Below are 15,593 nucleotides of genomic sequence, written 5' to 3'. Positions count from 1 at the left end.
ATTTCAGTCTGTGCGTTCTTTTAAAGTTCTTCAGTACCCGGCAACTGGCCTCAATAATAACTGACTCGCGATAACCGGCCTTTGCAATTCTCTTCACTTGTCTTTCAAAACTCTTGGCCATGCCGTGGTAACAAGATTTCGTCAACGCACTTAACAAGCAAGTGTTTATCATCCCATTCTTCACTAACTTGGAATGTCCTGAATTGGAGCCTAGCAACGGCTTCATCGATCTTGGGTTGTATTCCCAACAAACATGATCATCACCGAATTGAATCAAAATATCTAAATACTGTAACTGATCGTCCACTGGATTCTCAACAGTAAATTCCAGGCCGGATCCACACTCAGTAAAAACATCCATAATGTCCTTCATTCTTTGATTGAATCCCTCACGGCCTGTTAATACTAAAAAGTCGTCCACATACCTGAAGGTGGAATAATGCAGGCCCTCCAAGTTATCCTTCAGGTGTCTGTCCACGTACATTAAGAAGATATCACTCAAGACCGGTGCAACACTCGATCCAATGCACACTCCAGCCTTCTGTGTATATAGCTTGTTCTTCCATCCTATGAAGGTGGATTCCAGGTAGAACCTCAAAAGTTCAAGGAAACTTTCAACACTAACACCTGAGGCGTCAATGAAGTCACATTCATTATTGTCTTCTGTAATGCACATTTGTACTCGCTTAAGGAGGCAGTCATGGGGAAGGCTATAATATAAATCCTTGACATCCATGCTGAAGCCGACACAATTTCTTGGGTTGTGTTCTTTGAGGAACACGACAAGGGCTTCAGAGTTAGGTAGCCTTAGAGGGTCTGATAAAGTCAACGAGGAAAGGTGCTTCTGCAAATATTTGGACACCAGGTGCTGCCACGTGCTCTTCTCAGATACGATGGCTCTGAATGGAACATCTGGTTTGTGGGTTTTTGCCGAAAAGAATACTTCCAAATGTAGTTGCTTGCATTTCTTCACCTGTTCACGTATTCGTTCAAGCCCCAGATCATCTAGAAGAGCCATAGCCCTCTCTTTTATCTTGGTCGCTTCCATAGGAAACCTTTTGAAATTCTTCTCAACAGCAGCCTCGGCTTTTTCTTGAAACTGATTCTCAGAAAAAATAGTAAAATACCCTTCTTTATCTGATAGTATAACTCTGAGGTCTCTTGAGGCCATCCATTTAGCAATATAGTTAATAGGGCACCGTTTCCCCTTTAATCCTTCTTTTGTGTGCTCTAGCACTTCCATGCACTCATGGATGCACCGCGACCTTTCAGAATCTTCAACTCTATTTGCAATACAGCGTGACATGGTCACCTGTTCAGCCTCATCAACTCTAGGTTCAAAAGCATGTTTAGGACCCAGCCTCAGCATCTTATCAATACCTAGAGGTATATCTTCATCAGCGAAATTCAATACCTTGCCTTGCTGATCTTTGTTCATCTTCTTCTTCCGTGGAAGCAGAGGTAGAACCACCTTCCAAAGGAATTCCGTCAATCTTTCACTCAGGGCACACCAGTCTGTGTACTTGCGAAACGCACGCTGCTTGCTATACATGCACTCACACACGAGTCGTAGACAATCCTTGAAATGGCGGGCTTGCCTCCACATCTCAGACACCATTATACGGCAGAGTCTCCTGCAATGACCAGTAGACGGCCTCAGGAACCCAAAGGTCTTCAGGAACTCCGGAGGCACTGTGCCGAGCTTGAGGTACCAAGAGGCCTTTCTTGCTTGGCAGATACAAACTGCGATGGCAGGCGCTAACACCTCAGGGTCATTAAACGAAAGGTTCTGTAGGACACACGAAGAGCCCGTTGCACAAGAAATATGGCTTACCAAGATACTTTGTTGGGCGAGTTGGTACTTATTCATTATTGATGTAAACAGCGCGAACACGAAAACAAGGGACAAGAAACACGAAAGCCACAGTACATGCGCTGACTCACAACTAAGCCTAAGCCGTTTACTGCAAGGCCCAGAAAAACAAACATGAAGAAAAACGAAACAGTCACGTGAAAAACCCCTGGGTTCACCTGCTGCATAAAAATTACTTTAAAAAATCACTTAAAAAAGACACTTCTTTCCTTGAAAGAGCAAGAGACGTCTTGCTGATACACTTATTGTCCGTTGAAATAAAATACGCTTCCACTATCTCTCTCGTTATCTTCTCTTTGTGGCGATATAAAATCTTAACACTGTCAAACTTAGGAGTGCATTTCTTCTTCTCCTTCTTCATTATTTCACATGACTGGCAATGGGATACTAGAAACGTTTTGTCCTTTCCAATTTCCAAGTTGTTACAGTGTTCCTGTAGTCGCGCTGTAGGTTCGTGTTCGCGCTGTTTATATCAATAATGAATAAGTACCAACTCGCCCAACAAAGTATCTTGGTGGTCCCGTGTGATTCGTTATATCGAGATTTGACTGTATATAGATTATTTAGCTGTTGTAGATGGATGTCTGATGCATCATTTCAAAGAAGAAAACATGCAAGCAAACATTAGGTGTATGTATCATTTGAGACAAAGGTTACTCACAGCTTGCGAGAATGTGCTGTACCTAGAAGTGATTTGTTTGTTTTAGGTGGAATTTAGCCTCCCTCACATCAAAAATTTTAAATGTTTTTTATGTCACATAGTGTATGGAGTCAGTAATATGTGTAATAATATTAAAAACAAGAAATTACATTTGTAAGGATTATACATAGAAGTTTGGTGTATGTAGAGTCTTAACAGGTAGCCCAAGTGATGCATTTTAGCTAGGTTATGTCGGATTATTCCCATTCAAAATCAGATATGAGTAAAATCTGTAACTTCAAAAATTGGTGCACTCACCATAGTAAACAATGCCCCAATAAACTATAACGCTAAAGGCATGGTTTAGACCAACGTTTCTCAAATGGGGGTCCACGTAGTGATTTTCGGGAGTCCGTGAAATCTGTGCCCACACACATAAAAAAAAAAAAGAAAGATCATACGATAGCCCTGGCCTGGCTAGACAGTTTTGCAGGGTTAAAATTTAAGCACTGAGGTTCAAAGATGACTCAAGTTTTCCAAAGGGAACGAAACGCATGAGGCGTGGGGAAACGGAGAGCGCTTGCAAGAGAGAGGGAAGGAAAGAGTGTTCGCAGGATTTGTTGTGTTTGTTGATGCCGGCATCAGTGACACTCCATCTTTGGCTGCACTGCTGGACAGGGCTACAGTGCAAAGCATTTCGGGTGTGCGACGAGTTAGCGGGGTGGCGACGTTGGGAGGAGTCGAATCCCTTCTGTCAGCATGCATTCCGTTGGATGTTGGGAGGAGTCGAATCTCTTCTGTCAGCATGCATTCCGTTGCCATCGCATCGCCTCTTCCCATGTCCTCTGCAGACCGTGGCATGCTGGCTTATGAAGTGCGCGTTTTTAAATAGCCAGTTCCACCTTGACTCAATCCCAATTTCGCGACCTGTTTCTGGAACTGTGGCAGCAGTCCACACAAGATTGCCTTGCAATGTCCCTTACCCCCCCCCCCCCCCCCCCCCTTCCCTGACCATAAGGGGTCCGCCACCAATTTCATTAGTCAACAAGCGGTCCCTGACACATCCGGGGCTGAGAACCACTGGTTTAAACCAGTACAGTCGCAAGTTTTAGCCTCACAGTCATGTTTATGAAAATAGATTGGCTGTCTTGTTCTAGTCACAAGCACCCCATTTTAGTTCAGAAAGGTGCTCTAACAGCTTTGCAAACTGCTACATGTTGACAAAGAGGAGGCAGTTAGCACAGGACTGGGTTAATTGAAGAAATCAGGAAAAGGCTGTTGCTTTGCGGTGGGTGTAGTCTTGCTGCTGATGATGATGACGATGAATGTACTGTTATTGCCACTTCTTCGGACAAGTCAGCAATACTACATGGGGACATGTTTAATATCATACCTTTTATGTTTTTTTTTTACAGTTTTTCTAATTAGTGGTTGTGACTTTCAGGCATGACAGTGATGACAATGACCGCCACGGACTATGACGATCCCAATGAGGGCAACAATGCACGGCTCGCCTACTCTATTGAGCAGAATCAAGTTAACGAAAATGGAGAGCTGATTTTTACCATTGATGAAGAAACTGGCGTCATCTCAACGGCTGTCTGCTGTCTGGACCGTGAGACAAACCCAGAGTACACCATCAAAGTGGTGGCTGTTGATGGTGGGGGTCTAAAAGGTACTCAGTTACTTTTTCTCACTGAATTTCTTTAAAATGTTCATGAATACTTCTGAAGATTTTGAATTTAGAATAATTTTGAATGAATGTGCTTACACTTTCAACCAAGTCACTGGAAAATCATTTTGTGCATGAAATGAATGCACCACTTCATCCCCGCCACCTTTATTTTTGGAGGGGTACTTTTCTTGCAGCATGCTGCTTTCTAGTTTCACTCAGTGGTGTCTAATTTATTCTAGGTACTGGAACTGCCACAATCAAGATCAAGGATATCAATGACATGCCTCCAGAGTTTACCAAAAAGGATTGGTTTGTCGATGTTGAAGAAACTGAAGCAGACAATATCCCTGAGAATCCCATCCTGGTGGTGTCAGTCAACGATGGAGATCTGCTCGAAACTAACAGGTTTAGCTACAAGGTTATTGACAACACGTTTGGCTCTGATAAATTCACTATGGTCACCAATTCTGATGGAACTGGTTCTTTGAAAATTGCCAAGGTAAGAGTCACTTTTGTTTATAATGGCTAATTGTGATTCTAGTTTTTTACCAGCACTTATGTGGATGCGTGTGCTTCAGGAGCTAAAATTTTACCCTGCAGCTGTTTGTATTCACGGTTATGAATGCAGCTGCATTGAGATTTGGTGGTGCTTAAGGGTGGCAAATTTTTCAAACCATACTTTACAAATGAGCATATCAGTAACAGTAAGGCTTGGATTTCTTTTTTTTTTTACAGCCCCTTGATTATGAAGATTTACAGCAGCGCTTTGGGTTCAACATCACCATTCAAGTGAGCGACAATGGTGGGGAATCTACAGATCCCTATCATGCTGATTATGCAAAGGTCAAAGTTAGAGTCAAAGACATTAACGACAACAAACCTGAATTTGAGAGACCCAACATTGAAGTGTCTGTTCCTGAGAATTCCACTGTTGGCTCAAGTCTGGCAACATTTAAGGCTACAGATGCTGACCAAGGTGGAAAGTCACGTGTGAGGTAAGTTGTGTTTCACTGAACACTTCCATGGTTGCATGGGTGTAGGAGAGCTCTGGATTGCTCTTTCTGTCCGTTTCTAAGCATGATAACTGTTAATGTTTGACACTGGCTTGTTCTTTGTTTTGCATTAGCTAGCAAAGCAGGTATGACGATGAAATGGCTAGGTGCACCTTTCTGTCCACTGAAGCATTTTCTCTGTCTAGTTGTCATGCTCATGCCTCTAGTTAACAATCCAAAGTGTAGGATGTCTGCATATTGCAGGCTCTGCTACACTTAGGCAAGGAGCTCTCATAAGCTTTTTCTTGCAAGGTGGGTCAAAGTAGTGTTTCCCCTAACGTGCCAGTTTGAGAAGTTATATTTTATATGTCAACAAAAAAAGAAATGATTCAATAACCGTCATGCGTATAAAAGTCACACGAATGCGCACAATTCTTTTGGTAGTATTTCTTTTGCACATGAGTAAGGTGCAGTGAAAAGCATGCACTCACTATGAGCATTCCCTCATGCATGCAAAATCATGTAGGCATTTTATTTTAAGTGCTTTCATTTCACGACTCACATCCACTTCCTTTTCTTGTCTGAGAGCAGTGGATACAACACGGGATATTTGTTTCTTTGGCCAAGTCTTTTCATTTCACTAGCTGGATTATTGGTGTGAACTGTATTTTGATATTTTTGTAGCAGCTGCTATGGTTGTGAACAACTAGGAGTAATGTAAAGCATGAGTATTGTCCTTGATACAGTTGCATGCTGCAACTTGGCAGAAAACAGAAAAGATGAGCAGCAGTTGTGATGGCTCGTAAAGCTCATCTAGAATGCATTTTAGGTTTGAAAAAATTTTGTTTGGAAACAAATTTAGCTTTAGGCTTTTTGCATTAGCCGCTGTACTGAAAACAAAAGGTGAATTAAAATTTACGTCTAGTTATATGCAGCGAGGAGGGACAAAGGAAGTTTAGTGTTTCACTATGAAGTCTTTCTGTAACTATTTGCATCTTTGTACAGTATTTCACACTGTTAACCGGAGGATGCAAGCCTCACCCAACAGCCTCAAGCACCCAACCGAAGTGGTTAAAAGAGCATTCATGGCTTTAAGAAAAAAATAAATGCTACCTGTGTATCCTCTGCACTTCCACTGAAGATCTATGCTCCCATGTAAATGGAACATAGGGTAAAAACATAATGTGTCTGTGTAGAGTTTTTTGAAGAGTGTACGAAATCCTGAGTCAAATTTATTTCTTCAGAAAATAGTATGGTCTTTGCGGGGGTTCTGCATTTAGCAAATGGTTGATGGAACTGCATGTCCTCCATGTTTGCTGCTCGGCCAGGTGTAGCTGTAGGAAGGACACTACAGTCTTGCATGTGATTGCTGTGCTAACCAGGGATTTCTTTTTCCTCCTTTTCTGTAGCTATATGATTGACCGATCTTCTGACAAAAAGAGGCAGTTCAAGATCAACCCCAATGGTGTTGTTGAAATACAGCGTACACTAGACAGAGAAGACATCCCAAGGCACCAAGTCAAGATCTTGGCTATTGATGATGGTAAATATAAGCTTTTAATACCTGATGTTCCTTTATGGACCTTAGAGGAATAATAATAAATACTTTTATGCAAATATAGAGTAACCAGTGAGACATGTATTAATGTAGTACAGTCAAGATTTTTCTGAATAGCCCAATTTATTGATTTGAGGCTTTTTTAACTTTTCAGTGTGGTACTAGTACTCATAGTATTACTGTCAGTTTGGTTGTTGTATATGATATTTCAAGTGTTATTTGAAATTAATGTTTTGTGTCTTTGCAGGTGTACCATCGCGGACAGCTACTGCAACACTCACTGTGGTTGTTAGTGACATCAATGACAACCCACCAAGGTTCCAGTATGACTACAGGCCAGTCATTCCAGAGCACACACCTCCGCAAAAAGTGCAAGAGATTTTGGCCACAGATGATGATGACCGTTCCAAAAACAATGGTCCTCCGTTTACATTCCGCATGGATCCCAATGCACCGGAGCTTATTCAGCAGTTCTTCCGTGTGGAACATGACCCCAGTAAGCTGCTTTGCATTACCGAAGTAACGCTTTCTTTTGCAGCCTTTGTTCCTGTAATTGTTTATTAATGTTATACTTTTGCTTATTGAACCAGTTTTCCTGGTGTTTATATTTCAAAGTAATTTTCAAGACAACAGCTCTATAGAAAGGAGACAATAAGAGTTCATACTTGGTACACGTTTTAGCAGGAGGTTTGCATGTTTGTACTAGAACGTGTTTTTGCAGCATCATTGTGTTATGACTGCTCAGGATGCCTGCTCCAACGGTTTTAATCTCATTTCATCCTAGCTGGTGCCAATGGAGACGGTATGGCTGTGGTGCGCTCTCGAGAAACCTTCGACAGAGAAACTCAGAAGGAATACTTGGTGCCCATCCTTATCAAAGACAATGGCAACCCATCTCTCACCGGCACTTCGACACTCACTGTCATTATTGGGGACGTTAATGACAACCGCATGCACCCTGGCAGCAAGAGCATTTTCGTGTACAATTTCAAAGGTATGCACATTGGAACATTCGTAGACCTTTGTAATGAATGGTGCCCTTTTTTACTTAACGCAAGAAAATAAGCAAGATAAATAAAAGTTAAACCCTGGAAGTGATAAAAATTTTTAGCACATGTATATTTTACTGGAATTGTAAAAAATGCTCATTTTGGGTTGACACAATGCTTTTGATTGGAACACTTGTAGTTTTACTTTACTTTTTGTGATTACTGGAGGCTTGTGCTTCTTTTAAGTCTCCTGAGGCTGAGCATCATGGACATGAATGTGAAATTTTGCTGAAGGGACGTCATCTTCTTGCCACAGTTGATTCATTTTTCTTTTTTCATTCTTTCAAATCTACGCTCGGTGCACTGGATTGCTATTCTCAAGCACAGTGAGCTAGGGTTGAAGATATGCTTCAGTTAAATGCACAGTGCTTAAGGTCTCATGGAAAGGTAAAAAAGAAAAGCCCTCTAGCAGGAGACCACAAAACTGAAACTTAAGCATAGTTTTTCAGCCATACACAAAGTGTAATTATGTATTTAAAAATGAGCGGTTTTGCACAATCGGTCAAATGGATAAAGTTGGATAGATGCAATAGTAAGGAAAGGGCTGAAGAGCCCTTTCATTGCATGTTTTCCTAGGTCTGTACACTATGTGCTTATCTGAAAGAAACGTGACATATTCTTCTTGTGACTGCTTATTATGGAGGACAAAGCACTCTTCCTGATTAAGAACTGCCATTTCTTGAGCTTGAATATTGAATCGTTACACAATGAGCACTAATATTAGTGCTATACTGCTGAGGACTGGCCAATATTTTTTTTTTTTTTTTTTTTTTTTTTTTTTTTTTTTTTTTTTTTTTTGCGGTGTGTGTTGCCCCATTTTGTGAGGAAATTAACTTTGCGCTTGTGGGTGTAATCTTGTCATTACACCTATAATATGTATATGAACTTGCTTTCCTTTTCTTTTCGAAGGGGAGTCTCCACCAACAAAGATTGGGCGCATTCACGTTGAGGACTTGGATGACTGGGACCTGCCTGATAAGACTTTCTTCTGGGAGAATAATAATGCTCATCCAAACTTTGACATGGACGGCCACACAGGCATGATCACAATGCTGAACTCAACAGGGGCGGGCACCTACCATTTGCGTTTTTTGGTTTACGACCGTATGCACACAATGGATGCTCATGCCAATGTGACAGTAACCGTCAAAGAAATTCCCGAGGAAGCTATCTACAACTCTGGTTCTATACGTGTTCATGGTAACTACAAATATTTCTTTTGTAATTTCATTAGGCATGTTCTGTTTTGGATGGCAAATATGGATCAATTGCCCACCATGTGGCCCCTTATCTTCACAGGTATTACTGATGAAGACTTCATAAGAGTGTGGGATTGGAAAAAGCAGAGACAGGTGAAGAGCAAGTACGAAATATTTCGGGACTTGATTGCTGAGCGCATCAAAACAAAACCATACAATGTGGACATCTTCAGCGTCATCCTGAAGCAGTCTCGACCACCTATAACTGACATTCGGTTTTCTGCTCATGGCTCTCCTTATTACAAGGCCAGCCTGTTGAATGGTGTGGTGGCAGTCAATCGAAGAGAGGTGAGTGAGTGAATTGAAAGGATTTTTGTTTCGCTTTCTGAGCTCCAGCTGCTCTGATGGGCTGGCAAGGGGAGGTAAAGTTTAATAATGTGAGGGAGAAGTTTTGATGCATCTATCGTGCTGTCTATCACAATGATGAATTAAAAGTTTAATCTGATTATTTTTCAGATTGAAGAGAAAGTGGGCATCAACATCACCATGGTGGGCATAGATGAGTGCCTACTAGAAAACCACAACTGCGAGGGCAGCTGCACAAACGTTCTTATGATCGATCGCAACCCAGTGATGGTGAATGCCAACCGGACTTCCTTTGTAGGAGTGAACACCTGGGTCAAGGCTAAGTGTACCTGTGGAGCACGGGATTTCTCCGAGATCGAGTCTTGCCGCAAGAGGCCTCCTCCGTGTTACAACAATGGCCGTTGTGTGGACACCTATACAGGCATCAGGTGCGAGAGATTTTCTGACTTTGTCTTTTACACTAGCATCGGGCCAAACGACTCCATTGATTGCTGCTATTTTATACCCAAACATTTCACTCTTGTGTGAAGCCTTTGTCAAAAATATACGTTCCCTCAGGGGTGGAAGTGCTGCTGCATTTGTTCCAATCTGCTCCAAAACGCAATATTGCTCCAAAAATACTCCAAATGTCCGTCTGCCTCGACGTTTTGGCATCAAATTTTGCAGAAAACTAAGTTGTGTCGCTCAGTGGGGACATTAATGGCATTGTCTACAAAAAATTGATCCAATCCAATCAGAAGTTCGCAAATAAATTTAAAACGAGACGCAAGCGTTAGAGATAATTGTGGAATAAAAAAAAAAATGTTCTGTGCACATGACATAGCACCTTCTCCCAGCTTTTCGAATCACCGATAGTAAGAGAAGCAAGAGCAGCAAGCGAAGCAGACACCACAAACTGAATTAGGAAACTTGTCCGGCTTCAAAGAGCTACATAAAATTGTTGTAACGCTTTTGCTTGAAAACAAGCAGCTAGGCACATCACCATAGAGCCTCTTTGTCAATGAGAAGTGTGTGAAGCCTAAAAAGGCGTACTTGATGCGATGTGCAGTTACGTCAAGAGTGTTGGTAACCCACACAGGGCCCATCGCCAGCGTGCCGAAATTAAGGAAGCTCCAGTGTAGGTCAATTGAAAATGTGGGGAGCCACTGGCAGGAGACACTGAAGTAAAAGAGCAAAAATACTATCCCTTCAGTGCTGCCTATCCTCCCTGAAGGTACATCAGGGCCCAGAAATTTATCAATACAGGCACAGGACAAAAAAAGGATATACTCAAGGTAGCAGAAATATGCTGCTCATTGATGTGAACTCCAAATCTGTTATGGTGCTTGAGCATGTCAAAGGGGTAGGCTCCCCCTTTGAATCTATCATTTCAAAATAGTCACAAGCTTTCATTCAGATTTGATGTCCAGTTATGAAATGTACAAGCAAGCATTCCATTTGCTGCTAGTCTGTCCTAAACTTTTGCTCATGTCAGCTGGCGTTACGTTAATCATCTATACAAATTTTGGCTGTTTGTCCTGTCTTGTTAGAGATTCCTGTGTAGTCAGCAGAGCACTAAGCTTTGAATAAAAAAGAATCAAAATGGATTTTTTTATGTCAGGAATAGAAAATTGCAATTATTGAAAGCGTCTGATCCTAAAAACATGCTGCAAAATGTAATTAGCATGCTTCAAAATTCGTATTTTAATGCTCCAAAGCTGCTCCAAAATGCTCAAGCCTGCTTCCACCCTTGTTCCCTGATATCTGCTGCTAAAGCTCTGGGGGGTTTGGGTGCATCCCCGTCATTTTCGAGAAGTTTGGAACACTGGCTGTCCACAACAGGATGCAGTGCCTTTCATTGACAAACCTAGTGGCCTGTATATTTTTGACAAAATTGTAATGTGTTGAGCAAAAATGTCATTGCACATTCAGCGAACTAAGTAAATAAATATTTTGCCTGGTAGCTTTAGTAGTCACAAGTTTCACATGCCATTTACCAGGGTGATATAAAGTTTGCCACTGAAAAAAGCTCATTAGTCCTCTTTGCCTGTAAACACAAGAGACCTGTGCCTTAAACATGTTAGTGTATTAGCGTGCATTATTCAGTTGAAATGGCAGAAGTCAGGTTAGTACTACTGCCAGGCAAAGTGTAGATTGATGTGATACCAAGTGGACGTGGTTTAGCATTTTTACTTGTATGTTCTTTAGAATAATCTACAATGTTCCTCTTTCATTGTAGTTCAATAATTTTTCTTTGAGTTTGCTTCAGAGAATGTTTATTTAGCTCTCGCTGTCATTTCTGTTTCAGTGTGAGAGTTTTATCGTTTTTATTTTGCAAAATTCATTTGGCGGAAAGCATTGCAGGCTGCCATTTTTTCACGTTTGATGTGCAGCTGTCGGTGCCAGTCGGGATTCCATGGGCCACAGTGCCAGCAGACAACACGGCACTTCAATGGCAAGGGCTGGGCATGGTTTCCTCCCTTGCAGCAGTGCGAGGACTCTCATTTGAGTCTGGAGTTTATGACTGAGCGCCCTACAGGACTGCTGCTTTACAATGGCCCCATCTCTCGTCCGGACCCAGGCGAAATTGTCATTCAGGATTTCATCTCTCTTGAGCTCAATGCAGGAAGGCCAAGGCTATTATTGGACTTTGGCTCCGGCACTGCAGAACTTTTTGTTGATGTTGAAGAAGCCCTCAACAACGGCAACTGGCATCGGCTGGACGTCTTTTGGGACCGACAGGTAAAAGACCACCATGTAAAATAGGGTTAAGTTCTGGCAGTCAATTTTTTCGTTCTTAGATTCAAAAAGACAGACTTGTCTTGCTGGGTTTTTTTTCTGAAGCATAAAGCAGATTTAGGAAATCCCATGTGGTTTTTTTTGTTTGTTGTGTGGCTCGCATTTCTATTTCTGCAAGCCCAGCTGTAAGCCTGGTGCCATAACTGATTTAGTAGCACTTGTGGGAAAGTGATGGTGCCTGTGTTGCTTCTCGTGTCACCACAGTAGAGAGTTGGACATCACTATTTAGTCCTGCTGTAGGCTCTTTTAGCCACCACGTCCAATAGCCAGCAACTGTTGGGCGACTCCAAGTTTGCATGTAGGTTCGCTGTAAGTTTGAAAGTGTGACCAGGTTATAGGACTTGTTTTAGTTTTCATTTGTTGGATTCACATTCTAATAATGAGTAGTTGCATGCACTTGGTTATGGAGATGGGGCAGAATTGTATGTCCACTTCTTAATGTTAACTGTGGGAGTATGTGAATATTGGAAAATTCAAATGCAATTGATCCCGGATATTCAGTCGAACCAGGATATATCGAATTTGGTTATATCGAGCTCTCGGAATATCCCCTTGGAAATCCCATGTAAAAGTATAGGAAAGCCGCGTCATATATCGAACTCAATTTCACCGGTCGTTCGATATATCGAACTCCGCACCACGCACTGGAAAGTGTGTCTTCCCCAAAGACTATCGCATCACCCTCGGCCGTTTGCCACGTCACGTTTTTAAACCACGTGCTGAAGAAATGAAAGGGGACAGTTCGGCAACGGCTGGTCTAGGGCAGTGCCGCGCCCATTCCCTAAAGGCACGCGCATCTGCGGTTATCGTTTCCCGCGCTCCAGCACGTTACATTTGCAAGCCATGCGCATGAATGAACCAGAGAGAACCGGTAGGAAAGAGAGGGGAAAAACGCGATAGAACAGAACGCAAGGGTGTGCCCATTCTTTTGCCGAGCTATCTCTCACCTTCCTCTCTCCCGGCCTTCGTTCGCAGTAGCACGCGTTACGCATGCGCCAAGCCAGCTCAGCCCATTTTCAGACAGAACGTCGGATGCTTTCTCCAGCGCGTGTTGCGAACCCTCTGCGCGCGGCGGCTGACGTGGCTATGGGGCCTGCGGATATTATGAAGCAGCAGATCTCTTTTTTTTTTCCGAGTCTGCCATTTTTATCGTGCTGTACGCGCGGCATAGCGTAAAAATGGCGGCTGCGGATGTTAGGAAACGGCCCGCATCTCTGAATGACACTCCAGTGATCATCACGCACAGAGCAGTGCCGGGCACAGTCTGGGCAGCTACTGGCTGCGCTAGGCACATAAAGACACGGCAGTATTGTGCAATGTGAGGAACATGGCATGTGATTAACAGTCTAGCGGTGTCATTTCCAATTCAACATTGCTACCTTATGGGGAATAGTTAAGACGGTGGCCATGGAGTGAGCTAACCTGTCTGATTGAAAGCTACTTAAGGCTCGCACAAGGCTTGCTTCGATTGCCTTGCAGCTGAAGGTATTGCAGAGACCATCTGTACATGCAAGACTGCTGTGCTCATAGTGCACATTAGGCCTCTTCTGCTAGGCAGTGGCTAGTTACAAAGCATCTCCCTTCGATGCTAAGCAGGCTGGGCCTAGAGGCACCTAGTGAGTGGCCAGTATGTCAGCTTGTGCTGTTTACAGCTTGTTGTTCTCATTTTGGTTTCATGTCCTCAGAATTATCTGCAGAAATCAGCTCTTCGATGATCTCTTTAATCAACTGTTCCTGGCGCCACGTGCACTCATGCCACGTATGATATGCCTGTCAGCCGTTGATGCTAGTTTTTGTCATTGCCCCTAGATGGTGTGGTATGCGAATGGGCTGGCGATGAAACACTCCTTTGCTGTGGGCGATTTAAATGATCAAACTATTGTGTTCCTTAATGTTTTTTTTAGGCTTCTGTACCCATTTTTTCTATGTGATTGCAAAAAAACTGCTCTTTTAGCTTCAAATTTTGAATTTTTATGTCATTATGCGATAGACCTACCATAGAAATAAAGCATAGTTTTATCCGACAATTTACTATGCTTGTGTTCGTTGTAATAAAGTTCGACTGTATTCACCTGAAGCAGGTATTTAGTAGCTACAGAAAGAAGGCAGACATCATTGTACAAATTGACTTGCTCAGTCCTTATCTACTTTGTACTGATACACCTGCTTATACAGTGTCTTCTAACACATATAGCTGTTTCATCAGCTCACATGGCATTTACATTATGCTTAATCATGCTGAGTGGAAAAGATGTCAGTGGGAATGTGGCTGCCATTTGCATTTAACAGCCAAGTGCTTTGTCGAATGTGCATGTTTCTTTCCATGGTTGCAAAATATGCTAATCAGCAGAACATATTCCTGATGCTGCCCCATCCACTGAGCAGCATTTTTTTCTGCTTGCCATTTAGTTCACATGGCACGATTCTGTTTCTTGAGGCAGGGGCATTACTGATATTAAATTTACAGGTTAAATTATTTTCATTGGGTTTGGGGGGGGGGGGGGGGGGGGGGGGGGACTTTTATTTTGTTTGAAAATGTGGAATTGAAACATTATATATTCATTTTTATTAGGGGACGTTTGCCCTTCCACTATAACTACATTATGTTGAGTAGTCCACACGCTGGACAGTTCGTTACTATATTGCACATTTCCTACATATATGAAAGGTTTGCTATCAGCATGTCAAATATGTTATTACTTTTGTTCTCACAGTCTGTACGGCTGATGGTTGACAACTGCATGTCAGCACGAACTCATGAAGGAAACCAAACGATTGACCGGTCTCGTTGCGAGAACAGCACTCAGGTGCCTGAATTCAATGAGTTCCTCAATGTGAACACACCACTCCAATTGGGTGGAACTCATGTTGGAGGCAAAGACCTGGGAGCATATGCATGGCGCCATCGACACACAACTGAGGGATTTCAAGGCTGCATCAAAAATGTTGTTCATAACAGTGAGGTGAGCAGTTGCTTCCTTCACTTTTACTGTTTCTCTCTGCTTAGTCACACGCATAGTTTTTGCAGAAACTATGTCGGGCTGTTGCTTGCCATGGTTGGTCAGCTCTCTCCTTGCAGGGGGCAGTTGTCAAAACAGATGTTTGGTAGATTATGCAGCACCCTGGCAAAGGGGATCCTAGTGGTTGAGCCAGTGCCGATTGTTTGGACCTTTAGGTCCCTCGGCGGAGACAACGCAACATTTGGACACTCACTTCCTATACTCTTTCTCAGTAGTTCCTTGCACCAAAGCTACGACGATCTGACGTTACGGAATGTAGTGCGAGTATAAAGTAGCCGTAAAGCATATGGAATGGAATGCATTAAAGCACGCATTCACGAAGTGTTTCAATTCTAATTTTAACATAAACTCGATTTACATGCTTTATTACCCAAGTTTAGCATTTGCGACTCTTGTGTATGCTGAAATCATGTTTTAAACATGCCGGCATGCTTCAAAGCAGT

General features: G+C 42.6%; 1 protein-coding gene across 4 annotated transcripts in view; it reads left to right on the top strand.

Annotated features, from left to right (window-relative positions):
• Nucleotides 1–15,593, top strand: part of CadN (neural cadherin) — a 219,695-nt gene that overhangs the window by 172,789 nt on the left and 31,313 nt on the right. For all 4 annotated transcript variants that reach the window (XM_084589806.1, XM_084589804.1, XM_084589805.1 and 1 more), the window contains 11 exons: nt 3,958–4,188; nt 4,428–4,687; nt 4,924–5,183; nt 6,590–6,723; nt 6,986–7,234; nt 7,523–7,732; nt 8,697–8,987; nt 9,087–9,334; nt 9,503–9,780; nt 11,725–12,073; nt 14,845–15,093. In XM_084589806.1, coding sequence (XP_084445932.1) covers nt 3,958–4,188; nt 4,428–4,687; nt 4,924–5,183; nt 6,590–6,723; nt 6,986–7,234; nt 7,523–7,732; nt 8,697–8,987; nt 9,087–9,334; nt 9,503–9,780; nt 11,725–12,073; nt 14,845–15,093 — 2,759 coding nt within the window. The remainder of the gene's footprint in view (nt 1–3,957; nt 4,189–4,427; nt 4,688–4,923; nt 5,184–6,589; nt 6,724–6,985; nt 7,235–7,522; nt 7,733–8,696; nt 8,988–9,086; nt 9,335–9,502; nt 9,781–11,724; nt 12,074–14,844; nt 15,094–15,593) is intronic.

Source organism: Amblyomma maculatum, chromosome 1 (genome assembly GCF_055883805.1).
Source record: "Amblyomma maculatum isolate TAMU_Amacu chromosome 1, ASM5588380v1, whole genome shotgun sequence".
Classification (NCBI taxonomy): Eukaryota; Metazoa; Arthropoda; class Arachnida; order Ixodida; family Ixodidae; genus Amblyomma; species Amblyomma maculatum.
Note: the sequence above shows the minus strand (reverse complement) of the source record. Positions and strands in the feature narration are given on the sequence as shown.